This window comes from Corvus cornix, chromosome 18 (genome assembly GCF_000738735.6).
Source record: "Corvus cornix cornix isolate S_Up_H32 chromosome 18, ASM73873v5, whole genome shotgun sequence".
In the NCBI taxonomy this organism is placed as follows: domain Eukaryota; kingdom Metazoa; phylum Chordata; class Aves; order Passeriformes; family Corvidae; genus Corvus; species Corvus cornix.
In genome coordinates, this window is record NC_046347.1 from 5633923 (window position 1) to 5655879 (window position 21957).

The following is a 21957-nucleotide window of genomic DNA, read 5'->3' on the forward strand; positions in this document are numbered from 1 at the left end:
CGGCTGAGCCCGCCCGCCCCGGGCCCCGCCCCGCCCCGCCCCGCCCCTCGCGGGCTGTGGGGCGCGGGCGGCGGGCAGGGGCTGCCGGCGGCGGGGTCGGGATGGCGCAGCCCGGGGAGGCCTCAGGCCACACAGCGACCGCCAGCGCCAGCATGGACAGCAACGTCCTGGCCATCGTCATCGCCGCCAGTGAGTGGCGGGCGGGGGCTCCGGCGGGGCTGGGAGCGGAGCGGGGGCGGCCGCCGGGCGGGATCGGCCTCTGCCGGTGCCTCCCGGGCTGTGCCGATGAGGCGGTACCCGGGGGCGAGCGGGGGAGCGGTCGCTGCAGCGGCCGGTCCTAATCCGGGGGGGTCCCGCTGGCTCGGGGGAGTGGGGCCGGCGGGGGCTGGCGGGGCCGGTGGGCTCCGCGGAGCCGCGCGTGGGCCGAGGGGGAGCCGCAGGTTCCCGGGAGACCGGAGCGCTGGCGAACCGGCGCTCTGCCTTGGTGCTGAGGGAGCCGGGAGCCCCGGGCGGGGTGCCGGTGCCGGTCCCCGCGGGTCGGTCCCTGCGGCCGCGGTCCGGGATGGGGGTGAGCCCCTCCCGGCTCTGCAGATTGTTCCCGGTCTCGTAGGGAGAGAGAGATGTTGGGCGCAAAGGGGCTTTAGCGCTCTTGGGACGGGCAGCAGGTGGAACCGGCTTCTCAGGGGCTTCTCCAAGCCGCGGGGCGAGAGCAGGAGGCAGCCCGCGGGCCCATCCAACCACCGGCTCTCTCGCCTCTCCCGTCTCTTGGCAGCGGTGTCCACCTCCGTCTTCATCGTGGCGATCCTCATCCTGCTGCTGCTCCTGTACCACCGGGACCCCATGTGCTGCCAATTCCTCTGCTCCTGCCGCCTGTTCCAGACCCCCAGCCAGTATGTGAGTGTCTTCCAAGTCCTCCCTCTATTCTTCCTGCCCAGGAGTCCCCCTCTGGTCCCCGAGCTCCTGTTCCCTTGGGCTGGGTCTGTGGGGCTGCACCGATTGGTTACCCTCCTGTAGCCTGGTTAGGATTGCTGATGGACATGGGACCTCCAAGCAGAGCTGGGCTCTGCCACCTCCTTGCTCCCACTCTATCCCGGAGATCCATCCATCCACCCACCCAGTCCTGCCTGGCTGTGCCATTGTGGTTGTATCTCCAAGGCCTCACTAATAGGCTTCCCTGCTCCCCACACAGCTCAGGGGGGAGGTCCTCCTCCCCCTGCACAGTCATGTGTGGGGTCGGGCTCTGCTTTATAGGGAAGGGGCCCAGCAGGGAAGGGGGTTGGAAGCTAAGGGTAAAAGCAGACAAAGCCACTCGCATCCCTGACAATTGGCTCTCTTGTGCACAGCTCCTGGGGAAGGAGCAGTGAGACACAAAGCCCTTTCGCTCGCATCTGTAATTTCCTAGGGCTGGCTTTCAACTAGGGAAGCTGATGGAAAAAGAGCAGTGTGTGCAGCCAGCGCTGCTTTTGTGGCAGTGACTGCCTGGGGAAAGCTCAGCCTCCAGAGCTGCAGGGATGGCTCTTGAGGGGAGGGCTGCAGGTACCACTCCACAGTCCTTGAGAGAAGAGTGGATGTTCAGCCTCACTAGCAAGGGATGGAGAGGCTTGTGCTGTGAAAGGCAAATCTAACAGTCCAGCACAGGCTGGGAAGTCCCCAGCAGAAATCACTGTGGAAACAGGCTGCACTGATGGTGTCCTTGTCTGATTCATTGTCTCCACTCCTTTCCCTCTCTTCCCTCCTGTTGCCTGCCCATGGCACACGTTGGGAGCGGGCTCTGCTGCCGTGCTCCCTTGCCCTATAGAGCTACTCCCTGAGGCAGTGTGGGGTGCTCCCTGAGCTCTGGGATGGGAAGTTCAAGCAGGCATCTTGCCTTTAGCAAAGGGCTGTGTTGAAGGATGGATGCAAAGAATTACATATGGAAAGGGAACATATATAGAATGTATTTCCTTCAGAAAAAGTGAAGCAGTTGTAGTGTGTGAGGCAGCTTTTGGGCAGGAGTAGTTGCACTGGTTTTGCTCATCAGTTATTGAACCAATGGCTGGGTGCTGTTTTCCTGCAGCCTCTGTAGTTGTGCTGTAGGGCCAAGACAAACAGTTCCTTGGTTGTTAAGAGCAAAAGTAAATCCTCATAGTCCTCCCTGTGCATCCCTGGTTGCCCTGGGTGTCTCTGGGCTGGTTTCTGCTGGCAGAGATGGGGTTTTCTGAGAGCAAGGTACAGCCATGGCTCAAGTCCTGTCTCTGGCTTAAGGGGCTGTTCTCTGTGAACAGCATTTCTGCTCACTGTTGCTCAACACCTGGACAGGGAATCCAGTTTAACTGGAGTCAGACAGCTCCGGAATAGCACAGCGATTGCCCTGCAGATTTGCTTGCTGCATTATCCTGAAATGACAACCTCAGTAGATAAGAGCTTGCAAATTCTGTAACCCTGAGCATGTGATGGAGCTCTTATCTACACCAGTGGAATAGCTGGGTTGTTTTTTGTTGTCTCCCAAAAAGAGATGGTTCTGTTGTTTTTCAATGAAACCCTGCCCTGGGACCCAGACTGTCCCTCAGGCTGTGCTCTGCTCCAGCTGGCTCTGGCCCTTGGAGCAGGCCCTGTGCTGCCAGGAAGGATGTCCCGTAGCCATTGGTGTCACCAACCAGGCAGGGGCTGCTGCCAGTAGCGAGAGCTGCAGGAACCACGTGGGCAGAGAGAGCAACTCTTCTTCTGCCAGGGTCCTGCTGTCCCATGCGAGCTGGCTGAGCTCTGCTCTCTGCTGGGATGGGTGTGAGGGATTTCAGCTTTGCTCATGTCCTCCTCATTCCAGGACCGCCCCCCGCCCTACTTCAGCAGCAGCCAGCGGCTGGTGGGACCCCAGCGTGGAGCCTCACGGCTGGAGAGCGCTGCCGAGAACCCCGGCATGCAGGTGATGGCAGGGTCCCTGCTGGGAGCTGGGTGGGATTGGTAGCAAAAGTGCTCATGAGCTTGGAAACAGACTCTGGTTATGGAGTTTGCCTGGAGCAAAAGGTGCTGGGCAGCATCCTCTGGTGCTATCCCACAACTTTGGGAAGTGCTGCCAGTATGTAAAAACCCCCGGGGGAGGCAGCATGTGGAGGGAAGGAATATTGCAGAGGACACCACAGTGCCCTGAGGTGTTTGGGCATGAAGTGCCAGTGGTAGATCCTGGGAGGGAGGATTTCCTCTCTGGGTGTTCAGAGAAGCCTACAACTACCTACAACTTTGAACCCTGAATTAACTCAAGGTGACACCAGGACATGAACTTCTAGTGAAGAGAGCCACCATCACACTGACCTTTTTCTGGGGATGGGCATTTCTAGGGAGACGAGCTCTTCTGTGTCGGACCCCCCAGCACGTACCAGCTCCCATCCTGGGAACAGCCCCGCCTGCCAAGCTACGAGAGCGTGCGGAAGAAAGATCGCCAGCGGGAAATCCATCAGATGATTGCCGACAGGTTTGGGCTGTGGGCAGAGCCATCCCAGGAGGTGAGCTCCCCTCCCTGCACTGCGGGGGTGGCAGAAGCCCATGGCAGTCACCACTGTGGTCCGTATCTGTGTCTTGCTTCAGCAGCTGGTGGTAGCCGAGGACTCTGTGCTCTGTGATTGCCTGTCCCTGATAGCTTTTATCTCTCGGAAAGCACGGGAGGCTCCTTTGGTGTACATCTGTGCTGGTTAATGATCCATCTCCCCTCCCCCAGCGCATTTGCAGAAATGCCTGTACCAGGAGGCATGGCAGAGCCCCAGGGAGAAAGGGCAGGCTCATCGGATCACAGGCTCCATACAAGTCCAGGCTGGGAGTGTTATTTTTGGATCTCTAAGGCTTTCATGGGTTCTTGCTTCCTTCTCCCTGCAGGACACTCCTGGGGATGCCTCTTGCTATTACCTTGAAATGTTTATGGCTTATTAATGATCAGGAGACTTTGCTTGTTACCATATTTAAGATTTGCCCTCCCACAATAGAACAGGGAAAAGTGAGTGCATCCGCCAAGTAGGTCCTGTGGCAGCATCCCGAGATGCTCCTGTTCAGAGACCTCATTGTCTAAAGCAGAACAGAAACGTTTGAGACCCTGAGTAAAGCACCAAGAGTTCACTAATTTACCTAGATTTTGAGCTCTTAAAGCTGTACCATAAAGTCTGGCATAGTCAGCACTTGCCACTCAGTGTTTGGAGCTATGTCGTATGACACCTGCCTGAAAAGTACCAGCCTGATATAGTGGAAGGTGTCCCTGACCATGCAGGGGTTGGAACTGGATGATCTTTAAGGTCCCTTGCAACCCAAACCATTCTGTGATTCTGTGAAACCTGGGCAGTGAGGGCACAGGAGAGTAAAGCTCCAAAGATAAGTAGTTGAGGAATGGCACTGGAAGCTCTTCCACAACATCCTCATGCCACTTCCTGTCACTTGTGGGTAAGAAGCTAGCCCAGCTCTGCCAAAATAAATGTGACAAGGCCTGGAGGTTCCTCTCTCTTTGCAGTGAGACTTGCTGCTGAAACCTGTGTACAACGCCTGCTTTGTAGGTGCTTCTGTAAATCCCAGTAGCCTTTCTTTAGTCAAGGGAAAACAAATTACAGCCCTCTCTCAACAAAAGTCAAGTCTGTTCTGTCCTTCTGCCAAGTCCTTGAAGGAGAACAGGGAAGAGCAGGAACCTGGCACAGAGTGTGAGGGGAGAACGTGTCTCTCAGCAGGTTTGTGCTATGTTCCAGACTGATGCTCTCATCTCCAGGTGTTCCCCTGCCTACAGCCGGCTGCGCTGGGGGACTGCGGGGGTTTAATTTCAGGCTGGTGGTGGTTGTGAGCCTTCTCATCCGCTCTGTAAGAAGAGGTGGGATAATCTCCTGGTTATTTCTGATCCGGTGTAATGCTCTTCCTTTCTCAATAGATGCCACCTCCTTATGAGCATGCTCTGAGGCATCCTCCGGCTTTCTCAGGAACAGGAATAAGCTCAGAGACCTTGGACAGACATGGTGTTCCAGACCCTTTCCATGCCCCTCTCAGCTACCAAACTCAGCGAAACACTGCGGTGTAAGGCCTGGCCTGGGTGTACTGCTGCTTCCCATGCTGTCAGCAACAGAAGTGCCTGGGATACCATTTTCTTCCACAGGGAATGGCCAAACCTTCACCCAGATCCACAATCAGCTGAGACACAGGCAAGCCTAACCCAGCCATCAGTGACATCCCTCTTGCAGCACAAGGACAACCACAAAGCCATTGCTGGGTATGGCACTGAGCAGAGGAACTGGGGATGCCTGCTCACTCTTCTCTGGCAAACACCAAAGGCAAAGGTCCAGCTGCTGGAGCTGCACAGGGGAAAGCCAAGGGGAAGGTCTGCTAGGCCAGAGCTCCTCAGGAGCAGCATTTCATACCTCTGTGAGGCAGTGCTGCTGGCTGTACCAAGGATCAGACCTCAGGCACTGGTGGTGTTGTGCTGCTTCACCTGTTTCTTAGATTATCAAGTGTTTTACTGTATGTGGATTGGCTGCCAGGTGGGAATCCTCACATGTGAGGGGCAGAAGGGATGTGCTCTGGAGCATTGCAGTGTACTCTGGCACCAATGGCCTCTGTGACTGACAACAGTTCTGTACCGACCTCACATGGATTTGGAGGTCCATGGGTTATACCCAAATACCAACCACCAAGCTGAACCATGGGACTGGATTTACAGGCTGGGAAAGGACAGATGCATGGACTGAACAGCTGGTTGGTCTCCATGAAGGCTGCAAAGCACAGGTGGACAGTTGTGGCTGACCCAGTCCACCTGGTCTTCTGTAGAGCAGAAGAATTGTCTAATAATGTCAACACCGGTGTCCTTACAGTACTGATTTTGATAACCTGTTTTCTACTGCAGAGTCAATGTTTCAAATTGTTTACAAACCTATAGATAAAATGAGATCAGTTTGGCCACAACAAATTTGGGCTCCTTTATTTTGAGGAATATAAGCTCAAAAATGTCATGTAATGACTCAAAGATAAAAGGATGAGTATCCTGGATAATGCTTTATCATACACCTCCAGCTGCTGAGCTTCAAATACCAGCCCAGACATGGGCATCTTACCAGGCCCCCTGAACGTAGTAATGACTTAGAGTTAGGCCTGTGAACATGCCTCACATGGCCAGTGAATGGAACACTCAGGTATTTAAGTTAATCATTGAGGGGAGTGAGGTAAAAAATCCAGCTTCCGGGTACACAGCATTAGGTGCATGTGGAAAAGGATCTGTTCTGCAGCATTGTGGATTAAGGTACAAATAGAACAGTAATGACTAAAAATGAGCAAAAATAGAGGGAATTATTAGTGGGACAAGTACTGACACAAGAGTGATTGTAGAGGGAATTCATCCAGTGGCACAACAGACCAGGCTCTCCAGATACTAAATGACCATGGTAACACATTCCATGTGCAACCAAGACCTTCAGCTGCCCCACAGCATTTATTAAACACTCTTAAAAATGCCAGCAGGTGATCTCACTCTGTCTGAACACAGATCACAAGCACTTCAGGAGCAAAAACAAGTCCTAAACAAGTCCTGATATCTTCAGAGCCACTCTTGTCCTCAGAGGCCAGTACAGCTGTAGTAGTCTGTCCTTCCCATCCGTGCCCATGTGACACAGCAGGTTCACAGCATGGTGACCAGTTTGAAGCTTCCTACCTCTGTGGTAGGGACGACACTGATAAAGGTTTTATACAGGATTGCTCCTTTGGGTAGCTGGCAGATCACATCTCTGCTCTCACTGCTGCGGGGTGGGGGCACATAGACCTCTTTGGTGTATCTCACAATCCCGTCCTCCAGGGCATAGAGTGTCTTGTTACGGCCCATCCCCACCTGGGAGAGGATGAGGAGCGTTAGAAAGGAGAGGCTGGACACCCACAAGTAAAGCAGATCTGATCCCTGGTCTGCCTCGTTTGATATCCTGGCTTCAACAGCATCTGTTGCTTTATTTTTTAAAATAAAATCACACAACTTGCTTCCAGGAACCAGTGTGCAATGGTGCTCAGTATGAGACATGAGACACCCCTTCCAACCTGAAGCACAAGTGCCCAGTCAGGTCACAGAAGTGTTTTGGGATGTCCATGACTTGCAGACCTTCCCTAAGTCTCATGGACACAGGTGTGGCTCTGATCAGGCTCTGTGACTAATACCAGGTCATGAAACCCAGTGTTGGGATATACAGAACACAGGGATGAACATTAAGAATGAGACTGAAAGAGAGGAGGCAGTGAGTGGGGGACTCTGGGGAGGCACTGCTGTTCTCTGAGAAGCAGAGAGAGAGAAAAGGCCTTACGTGAGCGCCGGGATGCCAGCGGATCAACCGCTGCGTAGCCAAAATGTTTCCTGCATGGACAAATGCACCTGCAACAGAGTGACACAATCAGACTGCAGAGAAACAGCTCCCCAGAGCCCTGGCAGAACACAAATGATTCCAGGACTTACAAATCCCAGCTTTCTGTGGGCATTTTCTAAGGAAAAATTACTTCAAATGCTAAAAGCATCTGAACAAAAGTGCTGTTATCAGGAAATAAAAGGGCAATGGATAGACCATGGCAAAAAGTCAAATCTCTGAAAAGACTGCTTCTAGGGTACAAGGCATTTTCTGGCTGCTGAAGGCATTTGTTTTATTACATTTACATTGATATGTTTCCATCAGCAAAGCTAATAATTATTAAGCCCTCAACTGCAAGAATCTGCACTTTGGCTTCTGCTAAGCCTTGTAATTCTCTCCTTTGTAAACACTGGAAATACTCAGTTTTTCCACCCAGCGTGGGGGGAAAGTGCAGTGCAGTTATGAGGCGTCCCACAGCGTTCCCTCCTCCCGGGCTCTCTGAAGAGGCAAAGTTAGAACCAAGTACATTTTCTGTAGGCAATTTTGGCTGATGGCCGGAGCTGACTCACCCTGCCCTCCCACCAGCGACCCTTAATCACGAGGTTTCACTGATCCTCCCCTTCCCTTTCTCCTGGAAAAGTGTCCTGCCCACCTCCTCCTGAAACACTCAACAACCAACACGTACCAGGGGAGAGAAGCTGTGAAGAACCCAGTGAAATGCAAATAAGATACTCAGACCTACCTTCGACTTTTTTGAACCCATAGCGTTTCCCGGGGCTGCGGCCACCTAGGTTTTTTGAGCTGCCCCCACTTTTCTTAGAAGCCCATCTGACAGCAACCAAGCTTGTTTGGGGAGTGGTTAGAACTAGGTTTAGAGAGAGAACAACAACATCAGCTGGAAAAACTATCACACATAATTCCTTTTCTCAGATGTAAAGGATATCAGTTAAGACAGGCTTTAAAATTAAAGGCAAAGGAAAGCCCTGGGAGAAACAAAAAGTACTTCCAGGATAAATTAGACCACAATGGCCTAAATTCCCTGAAAAGAGGTCACATCTCAAGTGCTGCTGCTGCTCCCCAGGTAAGAATTAAATTCTCAGCAACAGTGTTAAAGGATGTGCACAAATTCCTGTTTCTTTCTTGTAAAATGCAGCACAGATGTCACTGGTTGCTGTGGATTGCTCTAACAGTGCTTTGAGAAAAGATGGGTTGTGATTTGTTTCAGTTTCCCCTTTGACCAAATGGCATTTATTTACACAGTTACATCCTGAAATCTTACAAATGAGCAGACTCCAATTCTGGACAATATACAAATATCTATCACCAGCCAGGAGCAGTCTGATGATTATCTAGAAGGAGCATAAAGGTTGGACTTGCTGGTGTTGGAGGTCTTTTCCAACCTTAGTGGTTCTGTGATTCTATGATTAATGGCTCTAAGAAGGAACAGAGAGCAATGGGAGTGGCAATAAGGGAGTCTGGAGCACAGTCTTTTCATTAATCCTCCCAGTCTAAGGAAGTGTTCAAGGCCAAGTTGGACAGGGCTTGGAGCAACCTGGTCTAGTGAAAGGTGTCCCTGACCATGGCAGGGGGTTGGAACTGGATGACCTTTAAGTTCCCTCCCAACCCAAATCATCATGATCTTAAAAATCTCTTCAGTACTGCCTTTCATGCAGTTAGGAGACAAACCTAGTTTTTCTGAATCTAGCCTCTTAAGCAGCAGGTTAGTGCAGAACAGTGGTTATCTTGTTTCCTTAACCTGAGTAAAACCACTAGTTTAACTTAATTAAATTATCACGGACACTCAGCGAGCTAGAAATACGTCCCATCACTAGAAGTGTTCAAGGCCAGGTTGGATGGAGCTTACTGCAACCTGGTCTAATGGAATGTGTCCCTGCCCACGGCAGGGAGTTGGAACAAGATTCCTTCCTTTAAGATTCCTTCCAACCCAAACCTTTCCATAATTCTATGAAATACTGTTGAGAAAAGGGTACAAACCCCCATTAATTTCAGGAGATGACCCATTAAGTAAATTAAAGCCTCCGAGACGTGACAATCTACAGGAAATTAGGCAAAGACGAACTATAGTTACAGTTTCACATACACAAGCCCGCCCATTTCACCAGAGCTCCGCCTCAGCTCCAGGCAAAAGCAAAAGCCTCAGCCTCGCGCTACCGGCCGTGACATCCCACCGGGGGCGCGACAATCCACAGGGTGACCTCCCTGAGGCGCACTCTCCCGAGCTCATCCCTCCCGCTCCACGGCCAGAGCCCCGCTCCCCACTCCTCAGAGGGTAAACCGCTGACACAGCCCCTCACTCACACAGCCGCCCCAGCGCCGCCATCTTGATGGTGCCGCTTCCCCTTCCTCTTCCCGCTGGGAAGGCGGTGCGCACGCGCACGCGCTGGGCGGCGATTGGTCCGAGCGCGCGGCGTCGCGAGCGTTCGGACCAATCGCCGCCCACTGCACGCGCCTCCGGGCCAACCAGCGGCCGGCGCGGGCTTTCCCCTCAGGCGGGCACGGCTGCCCCTGAGGGGGCGCGGGGATGGAGGGGAGCGATTCGTGGTCTGAGAGCAGTGAGGAGGAGAACTTGCCCTCCTTGGCCTCCCTGCTGCGGCCGTTCCCGTGCCTCGGCGGGCCGAGCCGCCCGCGGGTACCATCTCCTGATCCTGAAGCGGCAGAAGTTGTCGAGATGGTGAGCAGCGAGGGCGAAGAGGTGAATGAGGAGGTGATGGACGTCGTCCCTTGGCGTGAGAGGATCAAGATGAGAGAGGGAGCGGAGCCTGAGCCTTTCAGCCTGGGCGCTGGCGATACAGGAGAGGTATCTGGGCTTTGTGCTAGTGGTGACCTGATCTCTCCTGGCAGCCATGGGCTGGGAGAAGACCTGGCGCCGTCTGGAGAAGTGGCTTGTGACAGTGAGAATGCTACGCGCAGTGCTAAGAGACCCTCCTTGTGCTCCCTGCCAGTCGACTCAGACAGGCCTAGTAGCCCGCCGGTAAGCAGAGAAAGGCCAGAAACATCGCTCCCTCTCAAAAAGCGACAATACAGTCAGAAGGAACGGGAGGCAATCTACCAGAATGCGTGGCAGAGAAGGGAGAAGCAGGAAGCAAAGAGGAGGGAGCAGGAGGAGGAGAAAGAGAAGAAGAGAGCCGTTGCCCAGATGCTGAAAGCTCAGCGGCCAGGAGAGTGCCAGAAATACATAACAGTGGTGCTAGATCCAGGTAGTTATCCTCACAGCCTGCACCTGCCTTGTATTGACTGTTGTCTCCTCTCTCTGGAGGCCTGACCCATGCATCGATTTCAGTCATCTTACAGGTAGAAGGTGGTGAGCAGATCCTTAGTGCTCTGCAGGCTGCCAATTATTCCTGTGTGTTTGAGAATCACGATATTCCCTGCAGCATCACCTGGAAGAGAAAGACAGTGACATCACAGGTATGCGAATAAAATCTTGATAATCTTGCATGTTTTTTCGTGTGTTATTTGCAGTCGGTAGTAATGGTATTTGTCAACTCAAGTAAACACTCTCTAATCTCCCCGCTCAGAGCTCTGAGTGGGAGTCTGAATCCTAAACAGACTGTGGCCTGTTTGTTTTCATATCTGAACAGATGGGAGGAGGAGATGAATGGACAGAAGAACCAAATGTCCTGGTTCTGCTTGGCTTGGAGGAGTTTTTGTCCATGGCTCACAGCTACAAACAAGTGAGAACGCTCATGACTTTTGTGCTCCTGAACATACCTTGATGCAAAACCGGTGTTTTGTCATCTCTCTTGGTGGCAGGAAGGTTTTGGTGTGGGAGGAATGCAGGATTTCAGTAAGACAGAAATCTGGGTTTAGGAGCCATTAATGGGTTCTATAATGTAAAGTTCTGACAAGCTTTCTTCCCTAGTTAAAATTTTCACACATTCCCAAAGAGTTATTATTACATCAAGTGGGATTTTTTTTTCTTTCTTTCTTTCTGCTCTAACTTTACATTGGATCAAGTATTGCCTGCTTGCCCTGAAGAGCGAGGGTGAACAGACTCATCTGCAGACCTACAACGAGGGCAATAATTTGCAGTGCTTCTCTGTGTACCTCAAAATGGTTTAACTCCGTGTTTTTCCCATTCATCTTTGTAGAACGCTGACAGCTATGCAGGAAGGCAGAAGGAGACCCTGCAGAGCTATGTAGCTCATATGATGGAGAAAATTCCTGGGAAAATTCTGGCTCTGGCAGTAATTGGAGTGGAAAATTACTTCAGGTCAGGCTTCTTTCTCTCCAGATGTTTCTGTGTTTTCTCTGGCCTTGAAAAATGCCATAGGTGTTTACTTTAATTCCTTCTAGCAAAGACTGGAGTATAAGAGGCATTCCCAGAACTGTTCCACCATTTTTTAGAAAGAAACAGAAGCAAAGGTCCATCCAGACTGTCACCCCAGTCTTACTTTACTCTTTTTAGGTCTCTCCAAGGTCAGCCAAAACAAAGGCTGCGACACACAGCAGCGAGTGGGAATCAAGAGAAACGGGGAGAACGGAGAAAAAAGGAGGTTAAGGGTTCTGGCCTGGACTTATCCAGAATGGATGTGGAAGAAGTGAGTGCTTTTAAAACAGACATGCAGCCATCATCTGTTGTCTGCCAGTATTTGAATATTTGACCCAGTCACACAATTTTTTAGATGGGAGTATGCATCCTTCATTATTCATTAGTCCATCAGTCTGTGGACAGAGCTCTTTGGGTTCAGCTCCCCACTGCTCAGTCATGTACCTGCTCCCACACAGACTGATGTGTCTTGTTCACCTGGGTACTGATGTCAGTCTCAGCACCTCTTGCCCTTCATGGGCCGTTGGCAAAGCCCACTGGTGGTGGCCTGTTCGTAACAAGAGCCACGGAGGAGCTGAGGCAGCTCAGAGGACACTGAGGCAATATTAGCTGTCAGGAGACAGAGTGCCCCGAAATACTTCAGTGTCTTAAATTAACTGTTTCCAAAATGGGGAGAGAGTGAAGGTTCTTGTCCTACAGCAGGGTGTTCGTGACCCTTTTCTGCTTCAGACAAAAATGGGGTTTGATGCAACAAGACTGATTATGCCATTTGTTGTTCCCTATGGTGATACAGGCCCTGGTGGATCTGCAACTGAGCACACAAGTCCAAATCAGCATGTTTGAGAGCAGTGAGGAGCTTGGGGAATATGCCACTATGTTCACAAAAGCTGTGGCTGAGGCACCATACAAGTGAGTAAGCAGAGGAGGTTTGGTCCTACCTTTGGAGAGGCTGCACTTAAAGCTACTGGGAAGGAATAGCAGGTACAACACAGGGTAGAATGGTTCTTAAAGGTGCAGGTGACAGAGCAGCTGCTAATGCAGCTCCTTCAACACAGGAGTTGTTCTTGAAATTGATGTCCTGCCCACAGAGGCGTGAGGACAGACCCAGGTTTCATAGTCACAGGCTCATTTGGGTTGGATGGGACCTTAAAGATTGTCTAATCCAACCCCTTGCCATGGGCAGGGACACCTTCCACTAGACCAGGTTGCTTAGCGCTCCATCCAACCTGGCATTGAACACTTCCAGGGACAGGGTATCCACAACTTCTTTGGGCAGTTTGTTCTGGTGCCTCACTACCCTCACGTTTCACACTGAAGCCTTGCCATCAAGTAGAGCTCTTGTTCTCAGTCAGATTTTTGGAGTGGGAAGGGAATGCAAGTAGGACTGGCTCTTGGAGTGCCAGCTTTTCTTCTTCAGTGTGTAACCAAGAGACGTGCCTGAGAATGAACCACTTGGCTCTTTCCATTGACAAGGGAGGACAGCAGATTGTTGCACAGTGATAGCTAGGAAAGCCATCTTGTGCAGTCTCACACAATCCTGATACTCCTATTACAGCAGCTGCTGGATTTTCCATGTCAGCCATGAGGAGAGATGAGATGTCATTAAAAATGACATCTAGAAGTGTTTTATTATGGTTGACAGCCAGAAGGTGAATTCTTGTTTACCACTTTGTCTGCAAGTTGGCTTGTGTCAGGATTGCTGCTGAGTACAGGATTGTTTCTTTTTCAGTAGCAATCTGGGTCTTAAAGAAATTGGTAATGCATGTAAAGAAAACAGGGTCAAATTGTTTGCATTTCTTTGATGCCAGTGATGTCTCTGACATCTCAAGCGAGGGACGGCGCTCTGGCTCTGTGACAACAGATGGCAGGGACAGGATTTTCTTCACAGCCTCATTGTCTCATTTGCTTCCTCATTCCTTGTTCTCCCTAGGCGAGAGCGAGAGAACACAGGGTTCTCTTTCTACTTGGAGAAGGGCTGCTTCGGAGGGGTGAAGGTGGATCCTTCTGGAAAGGGTCTTCTGAAAGTTTGGAAGAGGCAGATACAGCAATTTAACCGTGTCAGCTCTGAGATGGCTGAGGCTATCGTGTCTGCCTACCCTTCTCCTCAGCTTCTGATCCAGGTGAGGATGCCTCAGGGATACCCAGCACTGTGTGCAGGCAGCCAGCTCATGCAAGGGGTGGAAAAAGTAATTTAATCAGTATTAAATTAGACACAGTGATTCTGTATGAGTGGTTCAGTAAGTTAGTGAAGGAACTGATTTCTTGGCATCCACTCTTCTGGCTCCCCACTGAGGGAGCAGCATTGGCTCCACTCTCCAAGTTCACAGATGGGACCTGGGCAGATGTGCTAGTTTGAAAACAAACCAGTGAGAGGCACTAAGTCAGAATAACAATTTAATGGAAATTAAAGAAAAGGGGAAAAAAAAAAAAAGGTAAAAGAAAACACTGTCAAACTGACAGAGTCAAGGTACAACCTGACACCCTGTTAGGCAGGGTGGTGGTAGCAGTCTGGTAGAAATGGTGGCTGCAGTCTTCTGAAGCAGTGATCCTGTAGTAAAACAGTCTGCTCTTCCTCAGGAAGTCCAATGGTGGCTGTGTAGCTCCTGTCCTCTGGAATCCAGTGGGAAGCCGGTGTCTCTGGTGTTCAGCCTCAGATTATATCCACGATGGGATGCTTGGTTCCTCCCTCTGGGTGGAGCATCTCACAATGGGGTAATGAGTCATGAGGCAAAGTGTTGATTAGGCTCATTAACAGAAGATAGTCCAGAGGGAGTTATCTCTGAGTCAGGCGGCAGGACAATGATGGGCAATTAACAGAAAGATAGTCTGGGGGGAGGAGGCAAGGAAACACTGCCCCACCTGATTTCAACAGCTGATGGGGATGGTAATAGAATACACTGCAACCCAGGACAGGCTCGTAATAAACTTGATTTAGAAGTGGGAAAAGCAGCAATAACTGTTACACAGAATATATAATAGCTATTATTTTTGTTATAAGGTAAATATTAACTACAATAGTTATACTATTAGCTACAGCACTTATACATTTAGCTAGAATAATGTAAATACAGTTCAGATCCCAAATATTTTTGAAATTTCTGCACACCTTTGAACACATCCCAGCCATTATATATGCGTACTTGTATGCATTCTTCTGACTTTGCAGGGTTCAACTCTGCACCTCAGTCTTGAGTAAGGACTTGTATTTGCATGTAGTGACAGATTTGTATTAAGTAACTGCACACATTGTTCTCTGGGATGCCTACTTTGCACCTCTTGTGTAGGTTACTAGCTTGGGAACAGCAGTGACCCAGCAACTGCTACAAAAAAGTTCACTTCCCTGCCCAAGATGGGGGCAGCACCATGAGAGGAATGGAGCTGCCAGGTAGTATATGTGATTTTAACCTTGCATATGTCTGAGTCAGAGGCTTGAAATTACCAACTGAAGGACTGGTCTTTGTGCTTGCTTTGTCACAGGAAAATGTGCTGGATAGAGAACCCTCTTTTTTGGGGCAGAAGGGTAGCAACTCTAAGTTTATAGCTATTTAAAGAAATACGTAGATTATGTATGAAAGTCTTTATGCGTTCATCACCTGTAAAGGAATTTAAGTCTTCTGTATGAACAGTATTGAGCAGAAGTTCTTACAGTCATTTGAATGCTGAGTGGAAATGGTTTTGTTTGTTTGCTTGCTTTTTAGAAAAAGAACATAAAATGTCACAAAACTTTGTTACTTGTTAAAACTTTTGCATTACCCTGATATGCTCCATAACACGGTGAAATTAAATTCACAGTAAGCATCTTCTTGGTTTTCTGACATGTCTTTATGGGGACACAATGGCATGCTGGTCTGTAAGAAGTTTTATGCAGTTTTCTTGGTGAAAAAACAAGAGTTCTGCTTCATTGAGTCTCCATGTTTCAGGTATCAAGTATGTAACTCAGGTAATGGAATTGTCTATAGACTGATGCTGTAATGCGTTTTATTTTCAGATCAATATTTTAAAAATATTAAAGAAAAACTAAACAAAAATGGAATAATTCTCAGAAATGAATTAAAAAATTTGCTGCATTTATGTCAGACTTCATCTGATGTGGAACTAGCCAGAAAAGTTATTTACAGGTATTTTTAACAATCCAGGTAACACTCTTTTCTGTCTTTATTTTGCTTTTATTAGATCATCCCAGGTTATATCTGCAGTTGAGGTCTTGCCCTAATTCAGTTGCAATATGCATAGTTAATCCTTTAAGGCTGTATTTTTATTTAAATACTTTGGATCTTCCAACCCTCTAGACTCTTAAGTCAAAGGAGAGTTAAGCTATGGGAGCAAAGTGGTGTCCTACTGTGTGGTGAACCACAGAGAAAAATTATCCCACAGCTGCAAGGCAGAGGTGTTCAGAGGCATTTCCAGCCAAGACACACCTGGTCATAAACTGTCCTGCAGCCAGTACTCAATAGCAGGAGGTTTTGTGAGTGAAAACTTTCCCAGCAAGTACAATATAGGGCCTATAAAGAAAAAAGTGAAATGCTTTATCTTTTTGTTGAGGTGTTTTAGCAGCTGCTGCTGCTAAAATAAACTGCTGCAACTTCCTTTGCTATTGTTCCATGAATAGAAGGTAAAGTAGCTTGGAATTTTCAAGGCAGAGACCCATTCTATTATTTATCCAATGAAGGTTACTTTATTGGTAATAGAAGAGATTATTTATTACTAGTTAATTTATTAGTTTGATCAAAACAGTAATTTTCCTTAGAATTAATTTCCTGTTATCTATATATCTTTGGCTGGTGCAGATAGGAAAGTGTGCTTCTGTCATTGCACCTACAGATCTTGCTCTCTATTTAAAGCTGTTCTCCCTTGGCAAATTCCATGCCCTGTGTGATTAACTTTTTAATCTTTCCCATAGGTACCATGAACAGAATGGAATCACTACCTTACATAATTTTAAATTTGGGCCACTCTTTATGAGGCTGTGTTATGAGCTAGACCTTGAAAGACCTGCAGTAGAACTTATCAAAGATCAGGTAATTCCCCTATATATACTGACAATATTGTTGTTACTATTATTAGTCAATTATGAGTAATGGTATGCTACACATGAGCCTTGCATGCGCTCATAGATTTGAAGGTGTGTTGCCTTAACAAGGATGTCTATGACATTAATGTAGATATGCAGATTACGTGGCTTTTATTTTAAAACAGTAATTAAAAGGAAATTAGATCTTAGTTTGACTGGTAACTTTATTTTATTCCTGTATGATTTCATAATTTAAATAAAAATTGAATAAAAAGTATTGATGAAGAAATAATTGCTTAAATGAAAACAGCTAGTGCATGTTTTCCTGCATCTTATGTTGCATTAAATCATTCTTGGAAATGATCACTTGTGAGTTTTTCTGTAGTAGTCCTCTGAAATCCCTTGGGTCACTTGCACCCACAGATTTCACTGTGTTGCTCTGTACTTCAGTCTCTCTCTGAACCCTGTAGGGGTGGTATGATACTCATCAGCTCAGGAACTTGGCCATTTTAGCGCTGAAGAAACTAAAGGACTTGTTTCTGAACATCTCTAAAATTCTGTGTCTGCTATATGGCAAGATAATAATCAGGTCCAGTGTGTGCAATAATGTTGTGACTTCAAAAATCTCTGGCAGCCAGTGAAAATCTTGCTGATATTAATTCAGTAAGGCATGAGATATGTCTAGCCAGAAACAGGAGAAGTCTTGCTACTATTCTTAAGTTAGGTGTGTGTAAGAAAGAGCCTATGTAGTTTCTATTTTGGTTTGGTTTTTTTTTAATTGAGATCCGTGTCATTAAGACAGGAACTGCTGTACTTACAGGACCATAGTAAATGGTGGATAGTAAGGTACAGTAACACTTCTCCAGATTCTGCTGCAGAAACACAATACCTCTGACATTTTATTGGTCTATTCCCAACATACAGTGTAGTTGAAGTGAAACATAAAATTTAGTTCCTCTCTCTCCTGCTAGTCTTGCCATCATCACTCAAGGTCTTGTGCTGATCATGTGATATAGTGAATAGCAAAAAACATGTTCAATTTCATGGTGGTGGTACTTTAGGCCAAAGATACTGTTCATCAGCTACAAGCTGTCAGTGACTTCTGCTTGCACTGACTTAGAGGTCATTAAAAAAAAATGGTAGCGGGACTCTTTGGGAAATTTGTGTTTCATTTTAGTGAGCTTTCAACCATAATGAGCCACTGGTATTTTAGACATCATTTGACAGAGGGACAGTCAGTCAGGGAGCCCAGAGAGTTGAATGTTGAACTTGTAAAGATGAGACTTATTCCAGTAGGAAGACCTGCTAAATACTGTGCACAGTAAGATTGTTCACTTTCCTGACTTTTTTAATGCTTGTTCTATTTCCTCTCCAGAATTTGCATGGTTTTTTCTCAGACAGTACATCATTCCATATTTTGATGACTATGTTGTTTAAAAAGGGCCATTTTGAAAGTAAGTACTATATTTGCTAAGGCAAATAAATTTTGGGGAGGATGCTTCTCACTGTAAGTGGTGGGTGTGTGGTTGGGGGGGGTGTATATGTATATGTATATATTTGCTGTATGGCTATGATTTTAGATAGCCAAACATCATGTAAATAGCTGTAGGTGTGAAGGAGTTGCACTATAGTGTGTAATAAAAATGGAAGGGTCTATTTTTCATACTTCCCACAGACTTTTTGTCATTCAAGTTGCACAGAACTGTTGTTATCTCAGAGAGCTTGTTCCCCAAACCTGCTTGTTCCCCAAACCCGCTTCGCTGAAGTGTTACTTCTCTTTGCTTTGTAATTTCCCATAGCATTTTGTTTTGGAATGGTAAGTTTCTGAACAATTTTTTCGCCATTCCGCATTTGTGTCAGAGCAAGGAAGTGTACCTTTTGTCCAAAACCAGACCATACTCTTCTCTTGGTTTGATTTACTTGTGTCCTCATGCAGAGTGGCTACTGCAATGTAGAAGTCCAATGCTTCAAATCAGTTTGGCCCTTTGTGAAGATAATCTGACCTAATTTAAAGGAGGAATAATCTGACCTAATTTAAAAGACTTTCCATGAGAAAACCTTAAAGCTTTTCAAGCAAATCCTTTTTGATATTTGTTGAACTCATAGTGGTTGGTCTCTTGACATTTGGCAAATTTAAGTTCAGCAGTTGTCCTAAAAGTTGAGACCGAGCCACTGTAAGAAAAACCTAGATCAGCACCTAAATGCAGCATTGTGAAATGGACCATGTGAGTTAATGAGGAGATGCTACGTAGTTTACTTACAGTGGTGGAAGTTTTCTGGGCAGTTAGGAAGAATGAGGGTGTCTTTGTCAAGTATACAGAATTTAGTTTTAGATTTTCATATAAGAATATAGAAAAGTAAGGCCATGTGCTAGTGTAAACTGAAAACCTCCTTGCTAAATTGAAAGATCCAACTGACCCTGAGTTACTCTTTTTGAATTTTTCGAATGACAGATTTCAGTTTACATTCGTATTTTCAAATAAACTTATCGAACTCATATCTCATTGAATTGTTTCTTCTTTTCAATTATGAGTCTTAAATTTATGAAGTGAGTAACAGTAATATATTTTTGATAGGTGCTTTGGAAGTTCTGGTAGAAATGAAAAATCAAGGTATACCTTTCAACAAAGAAACCTATCTTCTTGCATTTGCAATATGCTATAAACTGGTAAGTATTATGAATGAAAAAGTTTTTGAAATGCCTTTTCTATCTCTTGCTTTTTTTTGATTTTAAAATTTCTGTATGTTCCCTATCATGCTTTCGTATCTCGTGCAAGTATTTTAAATGTATTTGAGTCCTGAGGTGCTTCATGATATGTGATATGGTGCACATATATAGTTTCCCATATAAACTAATGTCACAAAGCAAATCTCCAAAATGTTGCATGGACATAAGCATTAAGGAGCAAATTCTTTTAGTACAGCCTTTGATTACCTTAGAGTATTCTTTCTGTGTGATTTTTGCATCTCTTCAGACAATACTCTGTGCTTCAGCCTCAGTATTGGTTTTATAGTCTCATTTCCTTAAGGCATATACATGATATTTTCTGTTTGCCAGACATCCCCTATCCATTTCTCCCCTCCCCCAACAAGCAGTCTTGAACCATTTTAATTGTACACAAATTTGACAAGGAATAGGGTTGTCAGTGGTAATTGTTCCCTACATGTCTGATGAAACTGGACAGCTGGGGGGAGAAAAGAAGCATAAATGAATGCCTTCAGATAGACAGGCAGCCCCTTGAGCTTACCTGTATTTTTAGCTGAAAGAAAAGGAGCACAAGCATGGTAAGAAACCAGAATACATCAGTTCTATGAGTGTTTCCTTAGAACTGTTTCCCTTCCATAGCAAAGTGAGATCCCAAAACTTTTATTTTGATCTTCCTCTCCAGATTTGAGTCAGTTCCGCAATCTGAAGTTTGAGCATGAACCCTTCCCAAACTCATTTGGAAAGTCTTCTTCCCTGTCATCATCTTTTCCACTAGCTGAGGAAAAAATTGTACCACTGGACTAAACTTCCTCAGGTTTCTCAGTTAACATACAACGAAACTGAGTGTTATGTGATAAAAAGGAGCTAGCCTAAAATGGTACCTCAGCAGTAGTTTGCGTGGTTTTTCTAAAATTCTCAGTTCTAATGAATTAAGCTGCCTTTAGGTCTGCTGTAGCTTCTTTTCTAAAATTTTTTCAAGTTTTTTTAACATGGCCTGCAGTTAGAAGGCTGGGATCCAAGGCACATGCAACAGGAATAGTTTCCTGAGGCATCTGTTACTTCTGTCCCTACATATATTTTCAATAGACAGTCCAGCCCATTATTATTATTGATAAAAAGAGAGGGGAAATGGTTCTGCACTGTCGCCTGGTTGGTTGAATAGTCACAATAAATTTGTGGATAAAATACTGTCAATGAGCAAATAAGCTGTAGGAACCCTTTATGCACTAAAGAGGATTAGGTGGAGCTCTTTTAAAAGCTTAATCTGTTGATTCATCTGTTAGGAGGAGGAGAAAACATGAAGTTCAAATTTTCTTTTTCTCATGATGCAAGATAAGAAATGTCAGCAAAAAACCTTGAAGTATCTTCAAGATGCACTACTCAAATAATAGAAATAATGGTACTGGTATCATTAAAAGCTTTACTGGATTTTTACCGTTCTTGGTTCTTTAGAATAACCTTGCCAGAGACCAAGTAAAAAAAAAAGTACAAGGCTTAAAGCTCAGATTATTTCCAGTAGATAAACAAAGGAATTAATGTTTAATCTTTGTACAGAGGTATTTTTAAGGTCAACTCTAAAACACTTCTGGGGTGGTTTAAATCACTGATGCACTGCCATACTCAGAGGTAACAGATTGTCTTTCTTTTGGTGCAGGAAAGAGCTATAGGCCTTTTGATGATAAAAAAAGTATTTATGTAATAATAATCAATATTCTGGTGGTCAAAATATTTCTAAATTTTTAAGGAATGTATTTTAAACAATATTTTGCAGGACTGACACTTTGAATAGGAACAGAAATCAACACCAGGTCTGAGGACTCTTACACACATTGGTGGTACCAGTTGTTACAAAACCTTCCAGCTGCCAGCTTTTAAGTTTGGCAGATACTATTTTGTTTGGGGTCCAGTCAGTTCCACTCATAATTTCCAGTATGAGCAGCACTGGTTTGGAGAGTTGATGGTTTGATAAATTCACCGATAAATTCATTGCCTTTTGCTATCAACTGTTGAAAATTCCCAACAATAATGAAAGCTTTCTGTGTTGGAAAAAGGTGAATGTCTAAGCTGTCATATTAGAATATATACTTTTTTCAGCATTTTTCAAAAATTAATCCTTAAGAGAGGCTAAAAATGGCTAAATGTTCAAATTCACACATACCCAGATTTCTTTAGTTAGTGGTACTGAATAGTTCAGTGCTTAGAAAATGTTGATTTTCAGTAACTATCTAATGTAGCTTTCAGAATAAAGTAATGACAAAAATTAATCTTCCTTCCTGATTTGGAAATTATTTGAAAGTGAAAATGAAAATGTCTGTTTGTTTAGGATACTGCTGGGGCTGTTTCATCAGTTGCAGTAGCCCAAGTAGTTAGGGTGAGGTGTAGTTGTTAAAGTAATAGAAGTTATTTTTACCCTCCTGTGACCTCTGTCACTTTAAATACCATATTTTGATGTTGTGTTTCTCAAAAAGTGCTGCTCAGAATCTGCTTATATCTGGGTTCAGATACATATTGCCTTTGTGATAGCACAGTGTGTTGACTTCTGAATACCTTCTGAATGTGATTGCAGGTGCTTACAGTCCTTTCAGGTAACCAGAATAACAAGCACAACTTCCTCTGATATTTCTATGCAGGGCAA

The 21957-nt window shown here is 46.2% G+C and overlaps 4 protein-coding genes across 4 annotated transcripts in view; 3 read left to right on the forward strand and 1 right to left on the reverse strand.

Moving 5' to 3' along the window:
• Positions 1–47: 47 nt before the first annotated feature.
• LOC120410954 lies at positions 48–5902 on the forward strand. Its single transcript, XM_039562222.1, has 5 exons — positions 48–189; positions 773–894; positions 2804–2902; positions 3315–3479; positions 4874–5902. The coding sequence occupies exons 1-5, from the start codon at positions 102–104 to the stop codon at positions 5018–5020; spliced, it is 621 nt and encodes a 206-aa protein (XP_039418156.1). The 5' UTR covers positions 48–101; the 3' UTR covers positions 5021–5902.
• A 485-nt stretch (positions 5903–6387) lies between these two features.
• MRPL27 (mitochondrial ribosomal protein L27) lies at positions 6388–9711 on the reverse strand. Its single transcript, XM_039562224.1, has 4 exons — positions 9633–9711; positions 8056–8178; positions 7275–7342; positions 6388–6814 (listed from the first exon to the last, which is right to left on the reverse strand). The coding sequence occupies exons 1-4, from the start codon at positions 9652–9654 to the stop codon at positions 6608–6610; spliced, it is 420 nt and encodes a 139-aa protein (XP_039418158.1). The 5' UTR covers positions 9655–9711; the 3' UTR covers positions 6388–6607.
• A 70-nt stretch (positions 9712–9781) lies between these two features.
• Positions 9782–21957, forward strand: part of EME1 (essential meiotic structure-specific endonuclease 1) — a 23389-nt gene continuing 11213 nt past the window's right edge. The window contains exons 1-7 of the mRNA XM_010407574.4: positions 9782–10531; positions 10615–10742; positions 10916–11008; positions 11426–11547; positions 11743–11875; positions 12398–12513; positions 13535–13724. Coding sequence (XP_010405876.2) covers positions 9856–10531; positions 10615–10742; positions 10916–11008; positions 11426–11547; positions 11743–11875; positions 12398–12513; positions 13535–13724 — 1458 coding nt within the window. The 5' untranslated portion in view covers positions 9782–9855. The remainder of the gene's footprint in view (positions 10532–10614; positions 10743–10915; positions 11009–11425; positions 11548–11742; positions 11876–12397; positions 12514–13534; positions 13725–21957) is intronic.
• Positions 14483–21939, forward strand: PTCD2 (pentatricopeptide repeat domain 2). The gene is made up of 6 exons (XM_039562223.1): positions 14483–14989; positions 15593–15722; positions 16505–16622; positions 17991–18069; positions 19192–19283; positions 21094–21939. Exons 1-6 carry the CDS (start codon positions 14968–14970, stop codon positions 21097–21099), a joined length of 447 nt encoding a protein of 148 aa, XP_039418157.1. The 5' UTR covers positions 14483–14967; the 3' UTR covers positions 21100–21939.